We start from the raw sequence: 21114 nt of genomic DNA on the forward strand, positions 1-21114 counted from the left end.
GGCATGGCATGACAAACTGGAGTTGGTCCCCAGGTGCTGCACGGCGGCTGCTCACTGCTCCTAGCTACGCAGCTAGGATAGGTTAAATGCAGAGTGTACTTTCCCCAAGGGGATTAATAAAGTATATCAAAATCCAAAAAAAAAAAAATCCAAAAAAAAAAATCATACTAGATTATAGCAGTGTCTATTACATTTTTTATATTATAACATATTTTTTATTTTATATTTCTTTATACATTTTATATTACATATAGATATTGCTAGGTAAAAAAAACACTTCTTTTATTATCATGCTTACATATAAATATCCACCTTCCAATGTATGGAATACTCACATTGATCATTCCTCCAGATCTTCCTTCCAATCCACCTACGATTAGTCAAAAGCCCGTGACAGATTCCAGGAATAGCAAAACCACAACTGAGACCACTTCCGGGACACCTGACGAGAACTTCTGTGCAGAGAAAGCTAGCGGCGTTTATGCCAAGTCTGATGCCCCGACGTCCTTTTACAACTGTGCCTTGGACATTACCGTCATCCAAAACTGCCCAGCGGGTTTAGTCTTCCGAGATAGTTGTAAATGCTGTGACTGGGCCTAAAACAGCAACCACGATCTTGCACATTTCCTCACATCACCACTGTGTAAAATAATCTTATCATTTTAGAAAGTGTTACCATTTAGCCTTATTTGTAATGTATCACCTTTGAATAAAATCCAGTGCATCATACAATTCCTTTGTGCTTAAGGCATTTTTCTTGCTTAAGAAAGAGACACATCACGAAACAGAAACCATTTTACTGATTGTCACGACAAATACTTATAGTCCGCTGTTTGAATTATCTCACAGTAAGAAGGCAAAAACCTTTTGGGAGGAAAATATAAATCTTTAAATTTCCTTTTCACCTATTACACTGAAGAAAATGAAAGCAGTCATTTCACATTTGGTATTGTGATTTTTTTTTGATTTTTTTTTTACAATGTTGAAGAATGTAATGCATACCATACTAAAATCAAGTGGGACTACTTTGTGAAACTGGTATTACTAGAGCGAGCCAAAAATATGGTCCATTTTAGTCATTATGTCATTCAAGTCATCTTAACTTTTCCATCATAGCAGTTGTCACTCAAAGCAGTTTAATCGCATTATCTTCTGACAACCAAAATATTTATGGATGTAAACTATACAACCACAAATAGTAAAAGTCTTCAGTTCATGAAAAACATCTGCAAGTGGGTTATTTCTGAAATTAATGTACTTAAAAAGAGAAATGGCACAGTGCATAGCTTTCTTCCAGGAGAGTATCTGGCGTTCAAAAAATACAATTTTTTTCTCACTTTCGCCGATCATAATTTTCAAGTATCACATTCATCATAAACAAAATTTTAGTTTAATCTCTTATCATCGGCATAAAAAATATAGTTCCAGTGTTCCAGTGAAGTTTTGTCATCAAATTTTTTCCACAGCAGTGCAAACATCATATCTGAATCACGCAAGACTGAAAAGCTGAGTTGGTTATCTTAAAATAACATCAAATCAGAAACACACTATCTCTTGCATTTAACATGCAAAATTGCGAGCATTTCGTTTCGAGGGTAACTGACCGATGGGCGAGTCAGGACGAGTCCTGTGGTGAAAACCAGGCAGCTAGTTCAGGATTCAGTTAGTCACGACAACCAGGTTTCCCTCAGAGCTCATGGACAGAGCTGTGAGGACTGGGAAGCTGCTTAATGTCACAATTTTGAAAAAGGTTGAAGTAAAACAACACGAGCTCTTCATAGTTCTTTTTAGAAATCCTTTCATTGATGCCGTGGAACCTAAGAAAAAGAAAGGGACCGACACATTATATCCTATATATTATATCATTATCATTATATACATGTCTTTTCTTTTTTTTTTACTTTTGTATCGAGACGTCAATTGTTTGTCATGCCATTTATTGACTGCCTGATTATTAGGTTAGAATCGATCTCTAGCCTATTTACTATTACTGCCATTTTTGCTGCTGACCTGACTGAATTACTTTTATGTTGGTGCTCCGCAGTAGATCATAATTAACTACTGTATGTCAGACATATACGAGATGCCTCACTGTGGAAGTTACACGGTGCCAGGTGGTGGGGAATACTGTATGTACCCGGTTGACAGGCCGGGCCTGGGACACTGCAACCCCCAGGCCATTCACTATCCATCTTGTATGGAGCAGGCTTGGCCGCCCAGCCAGCACTACGCCTATGCCTACGCAGGTGCTCCGCCTGTTTTCAAAAGTGAATTTTGCAGCATGGAGATCCCTCTCAGTCATTACCATCACCAGCCTGACTTCTTCTCAGACGGAAAGACCGACTCCTCACAAGTGCAGTGGATACAGGAGCAGCACAAGAAAGGTACGCCTGTGGACGCACACGATGGCTTACTGTGTTAAGGTCTATCTACTGTGTGATGTGTTCAGTTCTCAAACCATTGGTTAGTGCTATAGCACTATTGCATGCTTTTTATAGCTAGTTTTATTATTATCTACCTGGCTTGTGTTCCTCTTTGACTCTGTGCACATTTTGTTGCAATGCTTAAATTTGCTGTACTCTGCTGTTTTTTCTGATAGAGGGTTGTTGCTTTCTTTGAGCATTTTCCAACGGTTGACTAAAACACAAAATTAAATGGACTGAATTGCCATTTACATTTACTCCTCCATTAATACAAAATAAATGTTAGTATTTTTCTAATTAGAAATTAATTTTGAATTGTGTGCTGCAATTATATGCAAATTGTTTATGCTTTTTAATTTTTTTATCTGTTTAAGATGTTAGAGATGCTATATATATATATATACATAGGTGGCATAGTGGTTAGCAGCAAGAAGGTCCTGGGTTCAAACCCCGGGGTCGTCCAACCTTGGGGGTCGTCCTGGGTTGTCCTCTGTGTGGAGTTTGCATGTTCTCCCCGTGTCTGCGTGGGTTTCCTCTGGGTGCTCCGGTTTCCTCCCACAGTCCAAAGACATGTAGGTCAGGTGAATCGGCCATACTAAATTATCCTTAGGTGTGATTATGTCTGCCTCGTGATGGACTGGCGACCTATCCAGGGTGTTTCCCTGTCTGCTGCTCAATGACTGCTGGGATAGGCTGCAGCATCCCGCAACCCTTATTAGGATAAGTGGCTTGGATAATGGATGGATGGATGGATATTATATCATTCCCATATTTTACCACCGTCTTACTGGTGTTGAAAATTAGCATTGTTAAAATGAGGGATATCCCTGAGCAGGAAACAAAACTGGGAATGGGTCAACTGGCTCACACAACTAGTCACAAGACTCCTGTACCCCACCACCGCCTTGTGATCTAACAAACGTTGGAGGCTGCCTCACATCTAGTTTGCCAGTGCGTTGGGATCCTTGGCCAACTTCAATCTTAGATAGCAACTAAACAAACTTTTGTGAGCTTTCGACCATCCAAAGGTGAAAAACTATAACTGCTGGACTGATGTTGGGACAGAGTGATATAAGCGTAGAATCAAGCATAAAAATTAAAGATGGGTCCCTCTGATTTAGGTGCGCTAATAAGCCGGTATCGACAATGTTCAATACTTTTTGTCAATACTGGTTTATTATTGTGACTGGGAAAACATAAGAGAACTATATTAAGGATCATGTACATTTTTCTCTCACCAAACATGAAGAAACTTTTCAGACAATTTGTCTTATGAGCAAATAAACTGCTTCAGTTTTGAGGTAAATTTAATGCACTTAAGCTGTACTTCACCAACTCCAATGCGCATTAAAGTTGATGTCTATGGCCATGTATGCCGACTATTCATATATATTTACTTTAACTGCCACAAATATTATTTATGTCATCATTTGATATGTTTTGTTTGCATATATTGTTTATGTAGTTTATTTTCATAAATATTGATTTGCTTTTTATTAAAACTACACAGGAAGTACATTTACATTCTATGTTGTACGGGGACACATTTAGTTGTTGCAATTTCCTCCAAAAAGAAACGTGAAGCGGGAGAAGTTTTTACACTCCGCCTAAAAGTTTGAGTCACAAAAGTGACATTGCATTGCCCATCTGAAGATTTTGTTTTTGTTCAGGTGGACTCATTCCCTCTTGGTTGTGTGCAGCCAGCGAGGTATGTTTATTTGTGTGTTTTAAGTTTTGTAGCGCATATTTATAGTTGGGTTTCTGCAGTTTGTGTGCGATATGAAGTTGCTTGTTCTGTGCATCGTCATGTATTTTAACAGTTCGACGGTGGATTTGATGATGGTGATGTTGAAGTACAAGTAAGATGAATAAATCCATCAGTAACAGAAGAACCGTGGTGTTGTATATTTCCTGGAGGGAGTGACATTTACACTATGAAAATATTGATAAAGCTTATAATTGGAAAAAAAACTGATTTAAGTTCAAATTTGGAAAACCTTTTTTTTCTCTCTAATCACCTTTTTCTGGTAACTTCCATACCTTTTCAGACCCGTGTAGTGACTGAATTTTAATCAATCAATCAAACCCCATTATGTAGAACATTTCATACATTAAAATGCAATGTGATGCATTTTCTATTAAGTGAAAATGCACAGATTATAAAGGTAATAATAAAAGGAGAAAACAGACAGAATACAAAAATAAAATAGAAATGTAAACCTTCATAAAATATAGAGTGTAGAAAATATAAAAGAAGCATGAAATAGAATGGCAAGGATCAAATTCATTGTCACGACATGCTGGTAGAGATTCTTACCTCTGAGCATCACCTGGTTTAAACCAGGTGGGAGCAAAGCGATAGGTATCATTGGTCAGCTCTTTGAAGTGACGGCTGTCTGTATTCCCAATACAAATACCTGCATGTTAAAACGTTCATATCACACAACACATCAGGCATACTTTCATTTACAAACAAAGCAAAATCAAAATGGTACGTGATCAAGTCTGTTTAAGTTGCTTACCTGGGGCAACTGTAACTTGCGGGAACATATCCAACACAGTTTTCTTGATGAGCTGGAACCCAAATGAGGTTTCATCATAGGAACTGATGGGCAGAGGGTCAAATCCATCGACTAGCTCTATCTTCACTCGCTGGTCTCCGACAGTAGACTGGATCAGGTCCAAAACCTTCACAATGAGACAATCCACATCCAGGTCAACTCATCATCTTCATGGAGGAAAGGTTTCCCAGTTTTCTGAAGAGACGGCAGAAGTCATTGACACCTACCTCTTGCAATGACTGTGCTGAATGAATTCGTAGATTTACATAAGCTTCAGCAAGGGAGGGGATGATGTTCACCTGGGAGGAGAAAGACGATGTGAATATGGCCAGTTACATTATAATCCCCCGCCTAAATAATCCCTCCTTTGCAAAACTGTGAGTTGTACCTTAACTCCTGCATTGAACATGGTGACAGCTGTAGTCGTCCTTACGAAAGGATTGGTAACTTGTCGTCTTTCCATTATTCTGTGACACAAAATAATATTATTGCCCTGTTCACTAGGAGAAACATGCAGAATTCACTGAGGGACCAAAATTACCTGCCAAGGAGTGGGGAAAACAGCCACAAGTTGGACATGATGAATTTCAGCGGAAGACTGAACTATTGAGTCAGACAAAACACCGTAGTGAGTGGTTTGACCAGGTACACTGCCGCTGAAAAATAACACACTCGTAGCAAGCTAACAGTGACTTACCTTGTGAGCCAGATGCTCAAAGGTTCCACGTTCAGGACCATAACCAAAAAGTCTGGGCATGGGGCTCTCCTCTAATCTGGGGAAAATGCCAAGAGATGGCAAAATGTTGGATTTTACTGGTTTACAGGGCAGACTGAGTGGCAGTTCATGGAGGGGGGAAGACGTAAGGGTTAGCCGGTGGCAGCGAGGAGCTTTAAGGTCGACGACGGGTTCATCCGTGCAGCAACTTGTGGATGTGGTTACTTTTTAGATAGGAACACAACATTTGAAGTGTTTCCACCTCCGGTGGTGACGCTCTTGAAGCAAATCTTGCAGATCACTTCATCCAAATTTGCTGCCTCTCCCTGTTCATTTGGTTGAAAAATCAAAATGCTGCCAAACTGCAGCGGTAGCATCTTTTTTCAGTTCTAATCAGCTACACAGTGACCCAGCGCTTACCATCTTGACTTGTTGTTCCTTTTCTAAGATGAACAGACCGAAATTTTCATAGAAAACGAAACAATTATAATTTCTTTTCTTTTCGGATTTTCCCCCCTTTTTCTTCCCAATTGTACTCGGCCAACTACCAAACTCTTCCAAGTCGTCCCACTCTTTGCTCCAGCCCCTCTGCCGAGCCGGGGAGGGCTACAGACTACCACATGCCTCCTCCGATACATGTGGAGTCGCCAGCCGCTTCTTTTCAGCTGACAGGAGTTTCACCAGGGGGACGTAGCGCGTGGGACAGGCGCCCCAACTGACCAGAGGAAGTTCTAGTGCAGTGACCAGGATACATACCCACATCCGGCTTCCCAACTGCAGACACAGCCAATTGTGTCTGTAGGGACACCCAATAAAGCCGGAGGCAACACGGGGATTCGAACCGGCGATCCCTGTGTTGGTAGGCAACGGAATAGACTGCTACGTTACCCGGACGCCAACAATTATCAAATACCAAATAGATGAAAAGTTAGCCTTTAGTTTGTTAGATAGATGTGGCAAAGGAATCTTATGTCAGGTTAAAATTATTGCCGTTATACCGCCCAACACTAGAAGACATGAATACTGAGAGAAAAAAGTCATGAAACCCAAGCAGAGGGAAAATGAACACCGCTAAGGAACCTCCAAAAGACTGAGGTGCAATATTTTTCCCTCACAGTGGATCTTCCACCCACCTTTTGACAGCTGCAGCCAAGATGCCAATACTGCTTTCACTGGGAGGCATGGAGGAATGACCAGGTACCGCAGACACACTCAGTTTCACTGTAGCCTGGCCCTTCTCACTTATCCCAATCCTATAAAAACCAGTCATAAACATTGTAATCAAAAATTATGTTTGCCATTCTTTTGTGCTAACCACTGAATTACAATTGTTGGTTTGTCAATGACAGAAATAACAGAAAAATCATGATTTCTGTTGTAATGCGCTGAGGACTAGCCTGTTCAATCATACTTTAATAAGCGGCATTAACAAAGTTAAGATCGAGGATAGTGCTGGACAAAATGGATTTTTTTTAATTTATTTTTTACGATAACCACAGGGAAACTGCATAGGGAAGTACATGATAAGTATAACAATATCTGCTTACATCTGCAAAAATGCCATGTTTAAGAATCCAACTGAAGTTCATCACATTGAACTGTGTGGTAATGTGAAGTATAATATCAAACCAAAATTAGTTTTCAAAAATATGCTCTCTCAAATATCTCAAATCTCAGATTCTAGTTATCATTAATTTAGACAACAGAACTGTGTATCACAATATGCCAATACCCAAGTTTCATCCCAAATACAATATCATTGAAAGACGATGAACATTAATTCTGATTTATTGCCGAGCTCTAATTTAGGATAACTCTGGATATGCTGTAGTTTCCATTTTGGCACATGTATTTTTGTTTGCACTTCATAAAGTAAAGGACACTTTTTGTTGGTGTAATGATTGTGACATAAACTACTTTCAGTCATGGCTTTTAAAAGGAAGACACTTCTAGTATGGAGCGGAGTGACACTACATGACAGCAGGTTCTCACAGAGCAGCAGGTCCTTCGAGCCCACTGATGATGCCGTCCAGTATGGCAAGACCCTCATCCAGGACAAACGCCAGTCGTACACCACGCTGCTTCAGCACACGCGCTATATTCATGGCGCCCATGAGGCCATTCACCTTTACCGAAACAGAGATTCACCCCATAGACAGACACAATTATGTATAATCCATTTTCAATTCTTCATGACATTAGTAATGTAAAAGAAAATACAAGTGACACATATATACACAAACAAAGTCATAATTAATTAGGAAACCTCTTCATCATGACCCAAGCCGATGTACAATCCCCTCCGTGGTGCATAGCCTTTCCTCAGCAGGTATTCCAGGGCCTGGAGAATTCCCTGGAGATTAAAAACAAATCAGTCACAGGTTACATTGAATACATGGTTGTTCAGTCAATAATGTTTCATAACCCTCAGTGGCATGATCACATGATCATTACCGCACCACACCTCATCACGCACCATTACAGACTGCTTGTTGTCGATGGTCCCCCTCCCGTAGATGAAGTCATCTATTTCTTTGGCCGAGAATGGAGGAGCATCCCATCCATCTGCCTCCAAAGCAGGCACTACATCGATGTGTGCCAGCAGCATGTAGGGTACTAGGGCTGGCTGGGAGCCTGGCACCCAGAACAGGTGGCTGTAGTCTGCCACCACCTCATGATGGACCAAGTTTGAGGAAAAAACTGTTGGGAAGGCTGAAACAGGAAGATATGTACATGATTGCTTACTTCAGCTCAGCTATCGAGGTCAGTCTCTGGTGGCACTTCACAGCTAACATAATTCATCTAATTCTGCTATTGGCGTCGGCTACTACTATTGTGCCCTCACTTCCATCCATCCATCATTCCATCCATTATCCAAGCCTCTTATTCTACTTAGGGTCACGGGATACTGGAGACTATCCCAGCAGTCATTGGGCGGGAGGCGGGGAAACACCCTGGACAGGCCGCCAGTCCATCACAGGGCTGACACATTCAATTCAATTCAGTTTATTGTCATTAAAAACAATATGCAGGCACATGTTAAAAATGAAATGATTCACACCTAGGGACAATTTATTACGGCCAATTCACCTGACCTGCATATCTTTGGACTGTGGGAGCACCCGGAGGAAGCCCACAGACACGGGGAAAACATGCAAACTCCACACAAAGGACGACCCAGGACAACCCCAGGGTTCGAACCCAGGACCTTCTTGTTGTGAGGCGACCGCACTAACCACCATGCCGCCTTACCGTGCCTTACATAAACAACATTAGTATCAGTATCTACTATTGTGCCCTCCTTTTACCTGAACTTGACATTTAATGCTTATGATGATAATATGTCTATTATACTGACATGTGATGATGTAAATCTACTTTATAATTTGACTCTCCTATTCACCGCCTCTTGATTATCTAAGGCACACTTACAGATAATGCACGTGACATGACATCCTCTTGGCTATGATTACTATCACTACTTCATACAGTACACCTATGATATGAATATTATGTAGAAAATACAATACTACTAGTACTACTACTTCATTCAGTACTACTGTGATATGATTACTACATAGCGCTCCATGTCAGCTATTAACACTCAAATTTTATCTGCTAATTGCTGACTCTGTTGTAAGTCAAAGAATGCATCTGGCATCTGTCAAATGAGTAAATGTAAATCTTAAATGTAACATGTCACATTTGTAAACGTGCACTAAAATGAATATGTATGACATATGCAATTCCTAAAGCAGCACCCATTGTTATTAATCAATGTTACAAACTAAACTATGTTTTCAGTTCAACATGAGGCAACACTAAATGTCTTGGGCATTTAGGGGCCACAAATCTACTATAGTCTTGAAGACTCCTTCATTTAAAAAAAAAACAGATGACCAGTTTATCAAATTAAAATGCCGCTTTCAGAGAATGTTCTAAATTGGTGTCATAGTCTTATCAATTGACCCATAAATTTCCTTTCAGATACTTGCTGATTGAAGTTACTATTGGATTGTGCAGATGTGCACACCTGCTGTGTAGCTGTGGGTGGGCCTAGGTGGGCCTGGGCCCACCCACTTGGCACTCAGGCCCACCTGATCAGAAGGCTTCCTTTTTTGCTGGATCATCATCCAGTGAATAGTAGTCAATGAATACTGTTTCAATTATCTGACTATGCGACCAATAAAAATAAAACAATTCTTGTTCCTTGCTTCTTGTTTACCATATGATGATGATAGGTCAGATTTTTTGAGTGACAGTGCATTTCCCTAATGCCAGATTGTGAGCAGCCCCTCCTCTTTCACTCTGTGTACAGCCCGCACATTGCACAAAGGAACAGAAGCCTACTTTCTGCTAGCTAGCTGTTTGTAATGTAGGTTAAGATAAAAAATCATGATCAATTATGTTGATCAGCTTGCCCCTAGTAGGGTGCAGCAGTATGCCTCGTGTCTGCCTGCATCGGGCGCGGGTTTCGCTGCCTGTCTGCCACACGGCCCCCATATAAGATCCCTGTATATGAAGAAGTATACAAAGGCTCTGCGTGTGCAGTATTGAGCATGTTGCGTCTTATCAGTTTTACCTCCTGAGCTTCGGCTCTTCAATAGTCCAGCATAACAGCCTGAATGTCAGCAACTACCAACTCTTCTTTTCTAGTGTTTGTTTATATGGCTGTATTATTATGATTTTTAATTTGTGTTTGCTTGCATTGCTGTGTATGTGAGTGCTCGATTTGATTTCATGCTTCACGCACTGTTTCAATCCCATCAAGGAGGAATGTGGGGTGGGAATCATCTAGTTGACTCATAGGGGCCCTAGTTTAAAGGAAAGCGGGTTTGAAGTTGTAAAATACAAAATACCTGTTCTTTTCTGGTTGTGCTTTTGTTACATCCTTGTCCTAATAAAATATTGTAAAAAAGAAGAAAAAAAGATAAAATTCACGGCTAAACAAAGCAGTTTGCTTAAGTTTGTCACAAAAAGATGCGAGGAGCCGGAGGAAGAGAATTCAGCTCAAGTTCAGGCATCCGTCTCAACTCATCTCCCACACCAAGCCCTGTCATCTCCTGCTGTAAACATCAAAAGTAAGCTAATTTACAATTTCGGACTTTAGTAGCCTGTTGCCTATTTCAATGTTACTATTGTTTACTGGGTATAGTTTTTGTTGGGTTGTACAATTGGATTTTATGTTGCTGCGTCTGCCATGTGAGTGTGTGTAGTGCTGTGCAAGTTTACGCTTCACAAGAGCTAGCTCAAAGTTCAATTCACACACATTAAAATGAACAAGGTCATGTTCGTAGTTCACAACTTTAAATTTTGAACTAAGTTCACAGTCTCAATAAATGAACTAGTTTTTCGTCCGTTTTTTTTTTAATGAGCTACCTCGATGGTCGGCTGCTTAACGACCATCCATTATGCTGAACGGATAAGTTCTGTAGCTCCGAATTCAAACAAACATTAGGAGCTCGGGTGGGTGCGGGAGATACCTTGGGTTATGACGTGCTGCTGTTGTCCAGATTATTGTTCCAAGTTGAAAGATGATGGGTTTGTTGTAGCGATGCAGGAATCCAGGTTATTGTTGAACAAAAAACTAAGCCATGACTGTAACCAAAAAGTGTGAAGAAGTGCTGTGTCCCAGCTTAGCGGTAAAAACCGTGTCAGCTCCCCGTCACCCAACCACCAGGTAACAAACACACCTATGCTTTTGTAGTGAGGAGTGCAATCACCCCAGGAAGCCACACCCACACAATACTACCACCTAGTGGTGAACTAAGATACCACATACAGAACCACCAGAATGGCTCTTACACACCGGCCCCATAATTGTGAAACAATTACATAGATAGGGAAAAGATCCATTCAAGTCACCCAAATCCACCTACATTCCCACACACAATCTAAGTGCATACTAACAAACATACAAGCATGCACCCCAACAGGCACACAAGAGTCTTTGTCTTCTTTCTTGACAATCTTGACTCATCCTTCTTGAACCAAGCCCTTATACTGCCTCTTGCAGCAGAAAGAGCTTGGAGATGGGCCTCTCCAGCAGCCCGGTCTTTGTCCTCAGCTGTACAGCACGTACGTATCCATCCTTATCGGGATAAGTCTTCATTACCTTCCCAAGGATCCAGGATCCACGCGGAGCGCTTTGGTCCATGACGACGACAATGTCTCCTACAGTAAAACTTCTCCGAGACTGCGTCCATTTTTGTCGCTCGTGCAGTAACGGCAAGTACTCTCTCGTCCACCTCTTCCAGAACAGATCCGATAGATACTGTACTTGTCTCCACCGTTTCCTGATGTACAGGTCACTCTCCTGAAACATTCCGGGAGCGAGAAGGGGTTTTCCTTTGAGCAAAAGAATGTGATTTGGCGTGAGGGCCTCCAGGTCACTGACTTCATCGGACACTTTGGTTATGGGGCGGTCGTTGAGAATAGCCTCCACCTCACACATGACAGTATGAAGGCCTTCGTCATCAAGGGACTGTTGGCGAAGGACTGAGAACAATACCTTTCTGACCATTCTGATGAGTCGCTCCCACACCCCGCCGTGATGGGATACGGCGGGGGTGTTGAACGTCCATTCAATTCCTTTTGGGAGGAGAGCGCCCTGAATCTGTGTGTGGTCTATGGCAGCTAACGCCTCTCTTAACTCTCTCTCTGCACCAACAAAATTTGTCCCGTTGTCGGATCTCAGATGACAAACTTGGCCTCTGCGACACAAGAACCTCCTTATGGCATTAATGCAGGAGTCGGTGGTGAGGGAGCAAGCAATCTCCAGATGTACGGCCCTGCTGGCCATACAGGTAAAAATGACTCCGTACCTCTTGACCATGGCACGTCCTCTCCTGACCTCAATAGGTCCGAAGTAGTCCACTCCTGCGTTTGTGAAAGCAGGCAAGTCTGGACTAATCCTCTCTTTTGGCAAGTCTGCCATCTTCTGTTCATTTGCCTGTCCTTGATACCGTCGGCAGCTTACACAGTTGGATATCACCTTCCGACAGGCAGAGTTGGCATTTGTGATCCAATACTTTCGGCGCAAGGATGAAAGCATATGGTTCCTTCCTGCGTGTCCAAGTTGACAGTGAATGTATCTCAAAATGAGACTGGATATATGCTGAGACTTGGAGAGTAATACCGGATGTTTCAGCTCTTCAGGTAAGGCAGCTCGACCGAGCCTTCCTCCCACTCTCAACAATCCGTTGTCCTCATCCAACACAGGATCCAGCTTGTAGATCGGACTGGTTTTCTTTACTCCTGAAGCACCATCTTGCAGCATTGAGAGCTCTTCACCAAATGATGCTTGCTGACTGAAGCTGATGATGTCATGTTCTGCTCTTTTCAGGTCAGTTACAGTGAGCGGCTGACCATGGATAGAGCTCCTGACCTTCATCTCCTCTTCTTCCTTTTCTGGCGCAGGTGAGCCAGTAGCAGCCAGGTAAGCACCCACTTCTTTCCTCTTCCTCCGTAGCTCCTGCAACACCCCTTTGAACCTGAGAAACCAAGCGACTGAGATCTTGAGCTTGGTCCACTCAGAAAAGTAATTCATGAGCTTGGATGTTGGATCCTCAGACTGCGTGATGACTGCATTCACCATCAGCTCTCTTTTGACTTCTGGATCATCAGAGGCTATGGGCTGCAGATCAAAAGGCTTTGGCCACTCCTCCGCCGGCCTTTGGAGAAAGCCTGGGCCTTCAATCCATCTCCTACAAGCCAAGAAGTTGTCCACATCCATTCCTCTTGAGGCTTCATCAGCAGGGTTGTCCTTTGAGGTGACGTACCTCCACTGACCAACCTTTGTTCCTTCCCTGATCGAAGCCACTCGGTTTGCCACAAACGTGTGGAATCGTTTTGTCTCATTTATGATGTACTTGAGGACTGTCTGACTGTCACTCCAGAAACATGAGTCCTCCAGCTGAAGTGAGAGTTCCTTTCTCAGCATCTTGTCCACCTTTACAGCCAGCACAGCGGCAGTAAGTTCCAGGCGAGGAATAGTAGTTTGTTTTAAGGGTGCAACTCTGGCTTTTCCCAGCATGAAGGCAAGATGCACTTGGTTGTCCTGGTTCCTCATCCTTAGGTAGGAGACTGTGCCATAGCCATGGTCACTTGCATCCGCAAAATGATGTAGCTGCGCGTGTACCGGACCTCTGAAGTCTTTCGGTCTAATACAGCAGTCCACCTTCAGCTCCACCACCTTATCCAAGTCCAGCAGCCACGCCTTCCATTGCTGCGAGAATGTCTGGGGTATAGGGTCATCCCAGGACATGTTCCTCCGACACATTTCTTGCAGCAGCAGCTTTGGCAGCAAGGTGAATGGTGACAAGAATCCCAGTGGGTCATAGATGGAACTGACCGCTGAAAGTATGCCACGTCTTGTATGTGGTCGCCTTTCCACTGCAGGTTTAAACATGAAAGTGTCACTCTCTGCGCACCAATTCAGTCCAAGTGCCATCTCCACTGGTAGATCATCCTGCTCCAAGTGCAGCTGCCTCGTCGTGTTGGATCGTTTTGACTCCGGAATGGTCGAGAGTACAGCCCGGCTGTTGCTTGTCCACTTGACTAGCTGGAATCCTCCTCTCGAGCACATGTCAGTGAGGTCCACTACCAACTGCATGGCTTCCTCTTCTGTGGGTACAGATCTGAGACAATCGTCCACGTAAAAATTGTTGTAGATGGTGTCAGCCACTTCCGATTTAAAATCATCCTGGCTGTCCATGGCAGTCCTCCTAAGAGCATAGTTTGCGCAGCTGGGAGAGGAAACTGCCCCAAAAATGTGCACCGTCATTCTGTGCTCCACAAGACCCTGTGACGTGTCACCCTGGGGCCACCACAAAAACCTGAGGAAATCGACATGTTCCTCAGACACCTTCACTTGGTGAAACATAGACTTGACATCAGTCATCAAAGCCACCTTCTCCTGCCTGAATCTTGTCAAGACGCCGAAAAGAGAATTGGTCAGATCAGGACCCTGCAATAGCCGGTCATTCAGTAAGGTCCCTTGAAACCTCGCTCCACAATCAAAGACGACTCTCAGGGTTTTCTTTCTTGGGTGATACACTCCGTGATGTGGAAGGTACCACACTCTGCCATCCCGGCAGTCCAACTGGTGCTGAGGCACCACCTCTGCATAACCATTGTCAATCATTTCACTGATAAATGATGTATACTCCTCCTGGTAGGTCTTGTTCCTTTCAAACTTTCTTTTCAGACTTTGGATACGTTGCTCGACTATGCACCGGTTGCTAGGCAGGGTGATGTCATCCATTTTAAAGGGTAGGTCCATGCAGTAATGACCTTCCTGCTTGCATGTTGATCTCTTCATTATCTCCATGAACCTGAGGTCCTCCCTTGACATCTCCGGCTTCTCTTCCAATGTTTTTTCACTGAACTCTTGGTTGTACTGAGAGACCAATAACTCCTCCAGTTTGGTGATGGATATCCTGTGGGCGTAAATGGTTGAGCAGCCTCTCTGACTCCCATTGCCTCTCAAAGGACCATTGACGACCCACCCTAGCAGGGTCCTCACGGCATAAGGGCCATCACCTTCGCTATTGATCACTTCCCAGGGTTCCATGAGCTTCGGTGCATTAGTCCCGATAAGAATCTCCACGTCTGCATCCAATCCTGGGATTTTGACTTCCTTCAGATACTCCCATTTCTTGAGGTCTCTTTCAGTGGGGATGTTACGTCTTGAGACAGGGATTTTCTCCTGTGTGAAAGTTACTGGAAGCTCCAAGAAATGATTTCCATCCAAATTTGACACTTCCAGACCTGTAAGCATGTCACTTTCCATCACTGTTTCATGTCCCAAGGTTTGCAATGTGATGTTGGTCCTAGTACCTTGAATATTCAACCTCCTCATCACGTGACGTGTACAGAAGGTCGCCGTACTTCCAGGGTCTAAGAAGGCATACGTCCGTAGCACCTTATCTCCTTTCCTAGATTTCAACTGCACTGGTACAATGGACAGAGTGCAGTCTTCGTCTCCGGCCCCAGTAGAAACACACGCCTTAATAATCGGATTATTGGCTGTTTCCTCTGACTCCTGCCGCTTCTCCTTGTTGGGGTCATGTAGTAGAGTGGGGTGTTTCAAGCTGCATTCTTCACAAGTCAAACGACCCTTGCACTCCCTAGACATGTGACCAGGCTTCAAACATCCAAAACAAACGGCTTTCCCTTTCAGGAATTCAATCTTCTCCGCTTGAGGGAGTTTGATAAGGTTTGGACACTGGAATAATGCGTGTTCTTCTTCACAGTACAGGCAGGACAAAGATAAGGAGGAAGAGTCTATAGTACAGTCGGTAGCTGTAATTGCAGTTGCAAAACTGCTTCCTTGATTGCTCCTGGTTGGTGGCTTACTCCTTTTTAGTGTTGTTACTGGAGCAGCAGGTCGAGCCTCGGAAATATTTCCAAAAAACGGATCAGAGAGAATCCTAACTTGGTTCTCCAGGAAATTCACGAGGTCTGGGAATGTGGCCCTATAGCCTCGCTGTTGTTGGATATCACAGGCTGTGGACCTCCAGCGCTCCCGCAGTTTGTATGGACACTTCAAGATAATGTTCCTCATGTTTGATGGGATATTCATCTCCTCCATGTACTGTATCTCCATCATGGCGTTACAGCACCCTCTCAGAAACCTTGAAAAATCTTGCAGTGCCTGAACATCCTCAACTTTGATAACAGGCCAGCTAAAGGCCTTTTCCATGTAGGCCACGGCAATTTTGTATTCATTCCCAAAGTGTTCCTTTAACAGGCTCTTTGCCATTTCATATCCTTCCTGTGGTGCCATATGCATACAACTTCTGACCATTTCCCTGGGTTGGCCCCGTGTATATTGCTCCAAAAAATATAAACAGTCCTGATAGCTGCCAGTTCTCTCCTCCACGCAGTGCTCAAAACTTCTGAGGAAAGGCATACACTTTAGCGGATCACCATCAAAGAGAACCATCTCTCTTTTTGGTAAAGTCGACTGTATTTGCTGTTGGACCAGCATTGTGGTGATTTCATTCTGCTTTTGCATGATGTCACAAATGGCATTAGGGTTACTTACATTTTGCACCACTGAGGTGCTCCAGACAGATTGAAGCCCATTTTCCTGTGTAGGCATTGGCCTTTTGGGTGCAACCGTTGAAGCTGTGAAAACATTGTGAGGCTGATGCATAACAGTTGTGTGTGGTGGTCCAGTATCCTTTTGTGGATGTGGCCTGCTCTGACTATGTTTCATAGTCAGAGCCTCTCCTTTAGGCTGAAATGCCTTCACCGTCGGATTGAGTCCTGACCTCTGTCCTTTTTTCAGGTAAGAATTCATCCCATCAGAGGCAGACTTTCCTCCAACAGAACTGCCTTCCAACACAGACAATCTAGCAGCGGCAACGGCAAGCTCAGTGTCAAGCTCCAATTGTTCCTTTTGTTTTCTTAGTTTCTCCTCTTGTGCCTCTAGGTCATGCCTCCTAGCCAGAGCAGCTACCCTTTCCTGTAACGCTGCTTTCTCTGCCTTAACCAGACGCAGAGCAGACTTGCTAGATCCTGAGGAGCTTGTCGAGTGAGATACTTTGCTGGACAAATTGGATGCACTATCTGCTGGTTGAATATTATCATGAATATCCTGTTTATTAACATGACCCCCTGCATCATCATTCACAAGTTCATCATCATCCACATTTTCATTTTCTGTCAACCACATGTTCACTTGTTCAATAAAACCTTTATTGCGGTCCATTATTTTACAAAAGTATGCCTCCTGTTTACCCTTATCTTCCTCAGGTAAACAAAACTCATTGATCAATGTGTTATGGTGTTCAGTGCCAGTTTCACACAGGGATTTAACCTTTTCAATTTTCTTTGACACAGCACACACATTTTCTTTGGATACCAGACACCCCAAGAGCTCTTTGATTTCAATTTGCAATTTGGTCACCCTTTTGAAACATTTGTTTCTGTCCTTTTGCAACCTCTCAACAATCAAAGCCAACCCCTTTTCAGTAGGCTTTCTTAGCCTTTTGTTAGTAGCCTCTGGCTCATTTGAAAGCACTCTCCCAATATTATGTACATCAACATTTTCAACACTTGTTTCAGGAATATTGTCAGACACTTCATTGGCAGGCTTTTGCATAGCATTCACAGGTTTATCCTTGGATTTGTCACCCATTTTCAAAAATGTGTACTGTCACTTTAAGACGCTTCAATGCGCACTGAGTTTGACAGTCGGTGGATTTTTCTTCACTCAAAAAACAATCGCTCAATTGATCAACAATCAGAGGGTAAGTATCCACATTTCATTTCAACATTCCTTGACATCATGAATTAGAAGGCAAGAATCCATCTTCAATGAGCACATTGCAATCGGCTTTAGCCTACTTTTGGAAAAATTGTATCCACAAAACAACCATTGAAGAAGGCTACCGTAGCGGGCTTCACATCATCTTATTTCAGCTCCATTCAACAGACAAAAACATAAATACGCGGGTGCACTAACCAAACCTCCTTTTGGCTTGTGTTAGTCGGTTCCCGGTAAATTTCCTTTCCTTCTGAAATGCTGATGGACTCGTGAAATATCCTGATGCAGCCTCGGTAGCACTAGGACTCAGAAAGTATAGGTGTCAACAAAAAATATTCACTCCATACATGAGATCAATCGGCCTACTTTCAATTTCCAAACTTCTCATGAAACAGGGCACCTTCACAATCACAGTCATGCACGATGCAAAGAGCAAATCGACTGGTTTCCATGAGCCTAAGGTTTTTACTTGTGTAGCTCCGAATTCAAACAAACATTAGGAGCTCGGGTGGGTGCGGGAGATACCTTGGGTTATGACGCGCTGCTGTTGTCCAGATTATTGTTCCAAGTTGAAAGATGATGGGTTTGTTGTAGCGATGCAGGAATCCAGGTTATTGTTGAACAAAAAACTAAGCCATGACTGTAACCAAAAAGTGTGAAGAAGTGCTGTGTCCCAGCTTAGCGGTAAAAACCGTGTCAGCTCCCCGTCACCCAACCACCAGGTAACAAACACACCTATGCTTTTGTAGTGAGGAGTGCAATCACCCCAGGAAGCCACACCCACACAATACTACCACCTAGTGGTGAACTAAGATACCACATACAGAACCACCAGAATGGCTCTTACAAGTTCAGTTCACCATTCACCACAAACATGAGCGCGGTCATGCACAACACGTGTGTGTGTGTGTGTGTGTGTGTGTGTGTGTGTGTGTGTGTGTGTGTGTGTGTGTGTGTGGCTGTCTGGTTACTTATTGTTCTTCGTTTTTTTTGCATGAGTGGGTTGTTGAGTTAATGGCAATCTGTACGGCGTGGCTGTGGCCAACAACAGGCGAGAATAAAGACGTCGTTCGGTTGTAAATTCTGCAAGTGTGATCTTTACAGCGGTGAACGCTACAATACTATACATCAGAATCATACGGGGAAAAAAACACATACTGGCACCGTAAACAGCCCCAACATATGGGCGGTTTTCTAGTCTGGACCCCAATCCCACCTGATCCCACGTGTCTATATGGTCGTCGTGCGCTCCGTGGGCAGACTGAGCGGGTGTGGGAGCCATCGGGAGTTGGACCCTTCCTTGACCCAGAGCCCAGGAGAACTGACCCAGAGTTCCCCCGGTGTCAGTGGCCCTGTCTGTACCTCTGTCCATACGCTTTCTTAGTGATGCTGTTGTGTCTGTCAGCTCGTGTAGAGGCGCGCGCATGTGTGTGAGGTGCGTGTAACATTGCCTCTGATGATGTATAAGGCTTGTAAGATTAAACTGTGGTGCATTCAGGCAGTATAGTTGTAATGGCCTATTTTGGGTTAACATATTCGTTTCAGAACCTATTAAGTATGATTGGTCTTGGACGGACTAGGCCCACCTGATTTTGCCTACGCCACAGGTACACACACCTCCTCAGTTGTAGCCTACTCCGTTTCGCATGACATATTCAGCAGTCATCGTAAGTGGCAGATTAACTAGCATCATATTGATTAATAAAGGTTAAATGTCTGCAGTTTGTGTGTACCTTTGCGTAAGAGTTTGTCGAATTGCAGCAGCGCGGTGGTGTTGAGCTCCGTTTGCGTGAACGACACGGTGGGAATCCTGATGGCCTCTGTGAGAATCAAGACAAGAAAACGTGAGCAAGTTGGCCATGAAATGACAGCAAACGTTCACAGCAACATCTCACTTCTCAACAGATGTTATTTTAAACAAAGAAATCGCAAACTACCTTTAAAATTAGACAGCAGCTCCTCTCTCTGTCCCTGGTTTATATCAGCCGCGATGAGGTTTGTTTTCTCCCACTGCGCGAGCTGAAGTCCGACATTTACGTCCAGCGACAGCGTCCTGATCGCGGCCACAGTAAATAACACCGTGGCAATAAACAGTATGCTAAAAGTAATTATCTTCAAAAACTTGAGTGTTTTGAACTTTGTTCCGCTGTCAGTCATTTTGTCATCACCCGTCACTTGCTCGCTGCGGCCATGAACCGCAGGTTGTATGTAGAGCTAGAGAGCCACCTACTGCTGTTCGGACAAACGGAGCTCCCCCGTCAGACTAGCGCCGTGTGCGCATGCGCAGAAAATGACACATTAACACGCCCTCGTTTTCACTCATTTACATAGTCGGTTGAAGTGCATTCTGGTAATCATTTACTTCCGGACGTTCTTCTTCTCGTTTTGCCCACATTATGCAGGAGGAAGATTTTCATAAAAAGATTTTTTGAAAAGGGTCTATATAAATTAACTTCGGGACATGTCTTGATGCATGCTCAATGATCCACTTAAGGAAATCATAGAAGGTTGAATCAGTTGGACACAACGTTTATTGTTAATTCCCAGTAAACGTGTCCAGATGAACTGATTCAACTTTCTGTGATACTTCAAGACAGTAGCAACCCATTTTAATACACATCTACCTCCTGGCAGATAGGCCACCGTACATTCTGTTGTACGTTAAGGTATTAAAAGAATGTGCTACACTTGTTTTAACCACATTTATGCATCTAGAAACACATTCTGACACAAATTAACCTAAAAACAGTCGAGTAGAGGTCCATTCTGATACATTTACATTTTGAAAGATTTTGCTACCCTTAACCACCAAGTAGGCAGTGTAATGACAAAATGAGCTACAATGACGGAATGATGGTAGCTCATTTCGAGTGAGATCATGAGTTATAAACTGCATGCAATATTCAAATTGAAATGTAATCTGTAAAATGATAATGCTACTTTGCATTTAAATTTACATTTTCCACTTGTGTGTGGGCATTTTTGCTGTTTGACAAAGCATGTGTGATCTGAAAGCAGTCAGTCATAACATTATAGCCCATGTAAATTTAAACCAAGTCATTAATGTCCTGCAAGGCTAACTACAAATCTGCTATTTTCTAACACGCCCTATGGATATAAAGGTTATTGCCAGTCTGT

General features: G+C 43.2%; 1 protein-coding gene across 1 annotated transcript; it reads right to left on the reverse strand.

The window, feature by feature from the left end:
* Positions 1 to 791: 791 nt before the first annotated feature.
* Positions 792 to 20225, reverse strand: pm20d1.2 (peptidase M20 domain containing 1, tandem duplicate 2). Its single transcript, XM_056274232.1, has 13 exons — positions 19914 to 20225; positions 19710 to 19796; positions 8176 to 8411; positions 7966 to 8052; positions 7692 to 7825; positions 6833 to 6952; positions 5682 to 5757; positions 5526 to 5587; positions 5373 to 5451; positions 5212 to 5283; positions 4946 to 5111; positions 4741 to 4840; positions 792 to 1817 (listed from the first exon to the last, which is right to left on the reverse strand). The coding sequence occupies exons 1-13, from the start codon at positions 20131 to 20133 to the stop codon at positions 1688 to 1690; spliced, it is 1569 nt and encodes a 522-aa protein (XP_056130207.1). The 5' UTR covers positions 20134 to 20225; the 3' UTR covers positions 792 to 1687.
* Between the last annotated feature and the right edge of the window lie 889 nt (positions 20226 to 21114).

The sequence above is a fragment of the Lampris incognitus genome, chromosome 2 (genome assembly GCF_029633865.1).
Source record: "Lampris incognitus isolate fLamInc1 chromosome 2, fLamInc1.hap2, whole genome shotgun sequence".
NCBI classification, from domain to species: domain Eukaryota; kingdom Metazoa; phylum Chordata; class Actinopteri; order Lampriformes; family Lampridae; genus Lampris; species Lampris incognitus.

What these genes read in the sequence shown, in the direction of transcription:
- pm20d1.2 (XM_056274232.1), bottom strand. Translation starts at nt 20,133, where the DNA reads ATGACTGACAGCGGAACAAAGTTCAAAACACTCAAGTTTTTGAAGATA. An exon ending in TTGGCTGCAGCTGTCAAAAG is followed by an intron (nt 5,758 to 6,832) that starts GTGGGTGGAAGA and finishes CATTTTCCCCAG; the next exon opens with ATTAGAGGAGAGCCCCATGC. An exon ending in TTGAGCATCTGGCTCACAAG is followed by an intron (nt 5,588 to 5,681) that starts GTAAGTCACTGT and finishes CTGACTCAATAG; the next exon opens with TTCAGTCTTCCGCTGAAATT.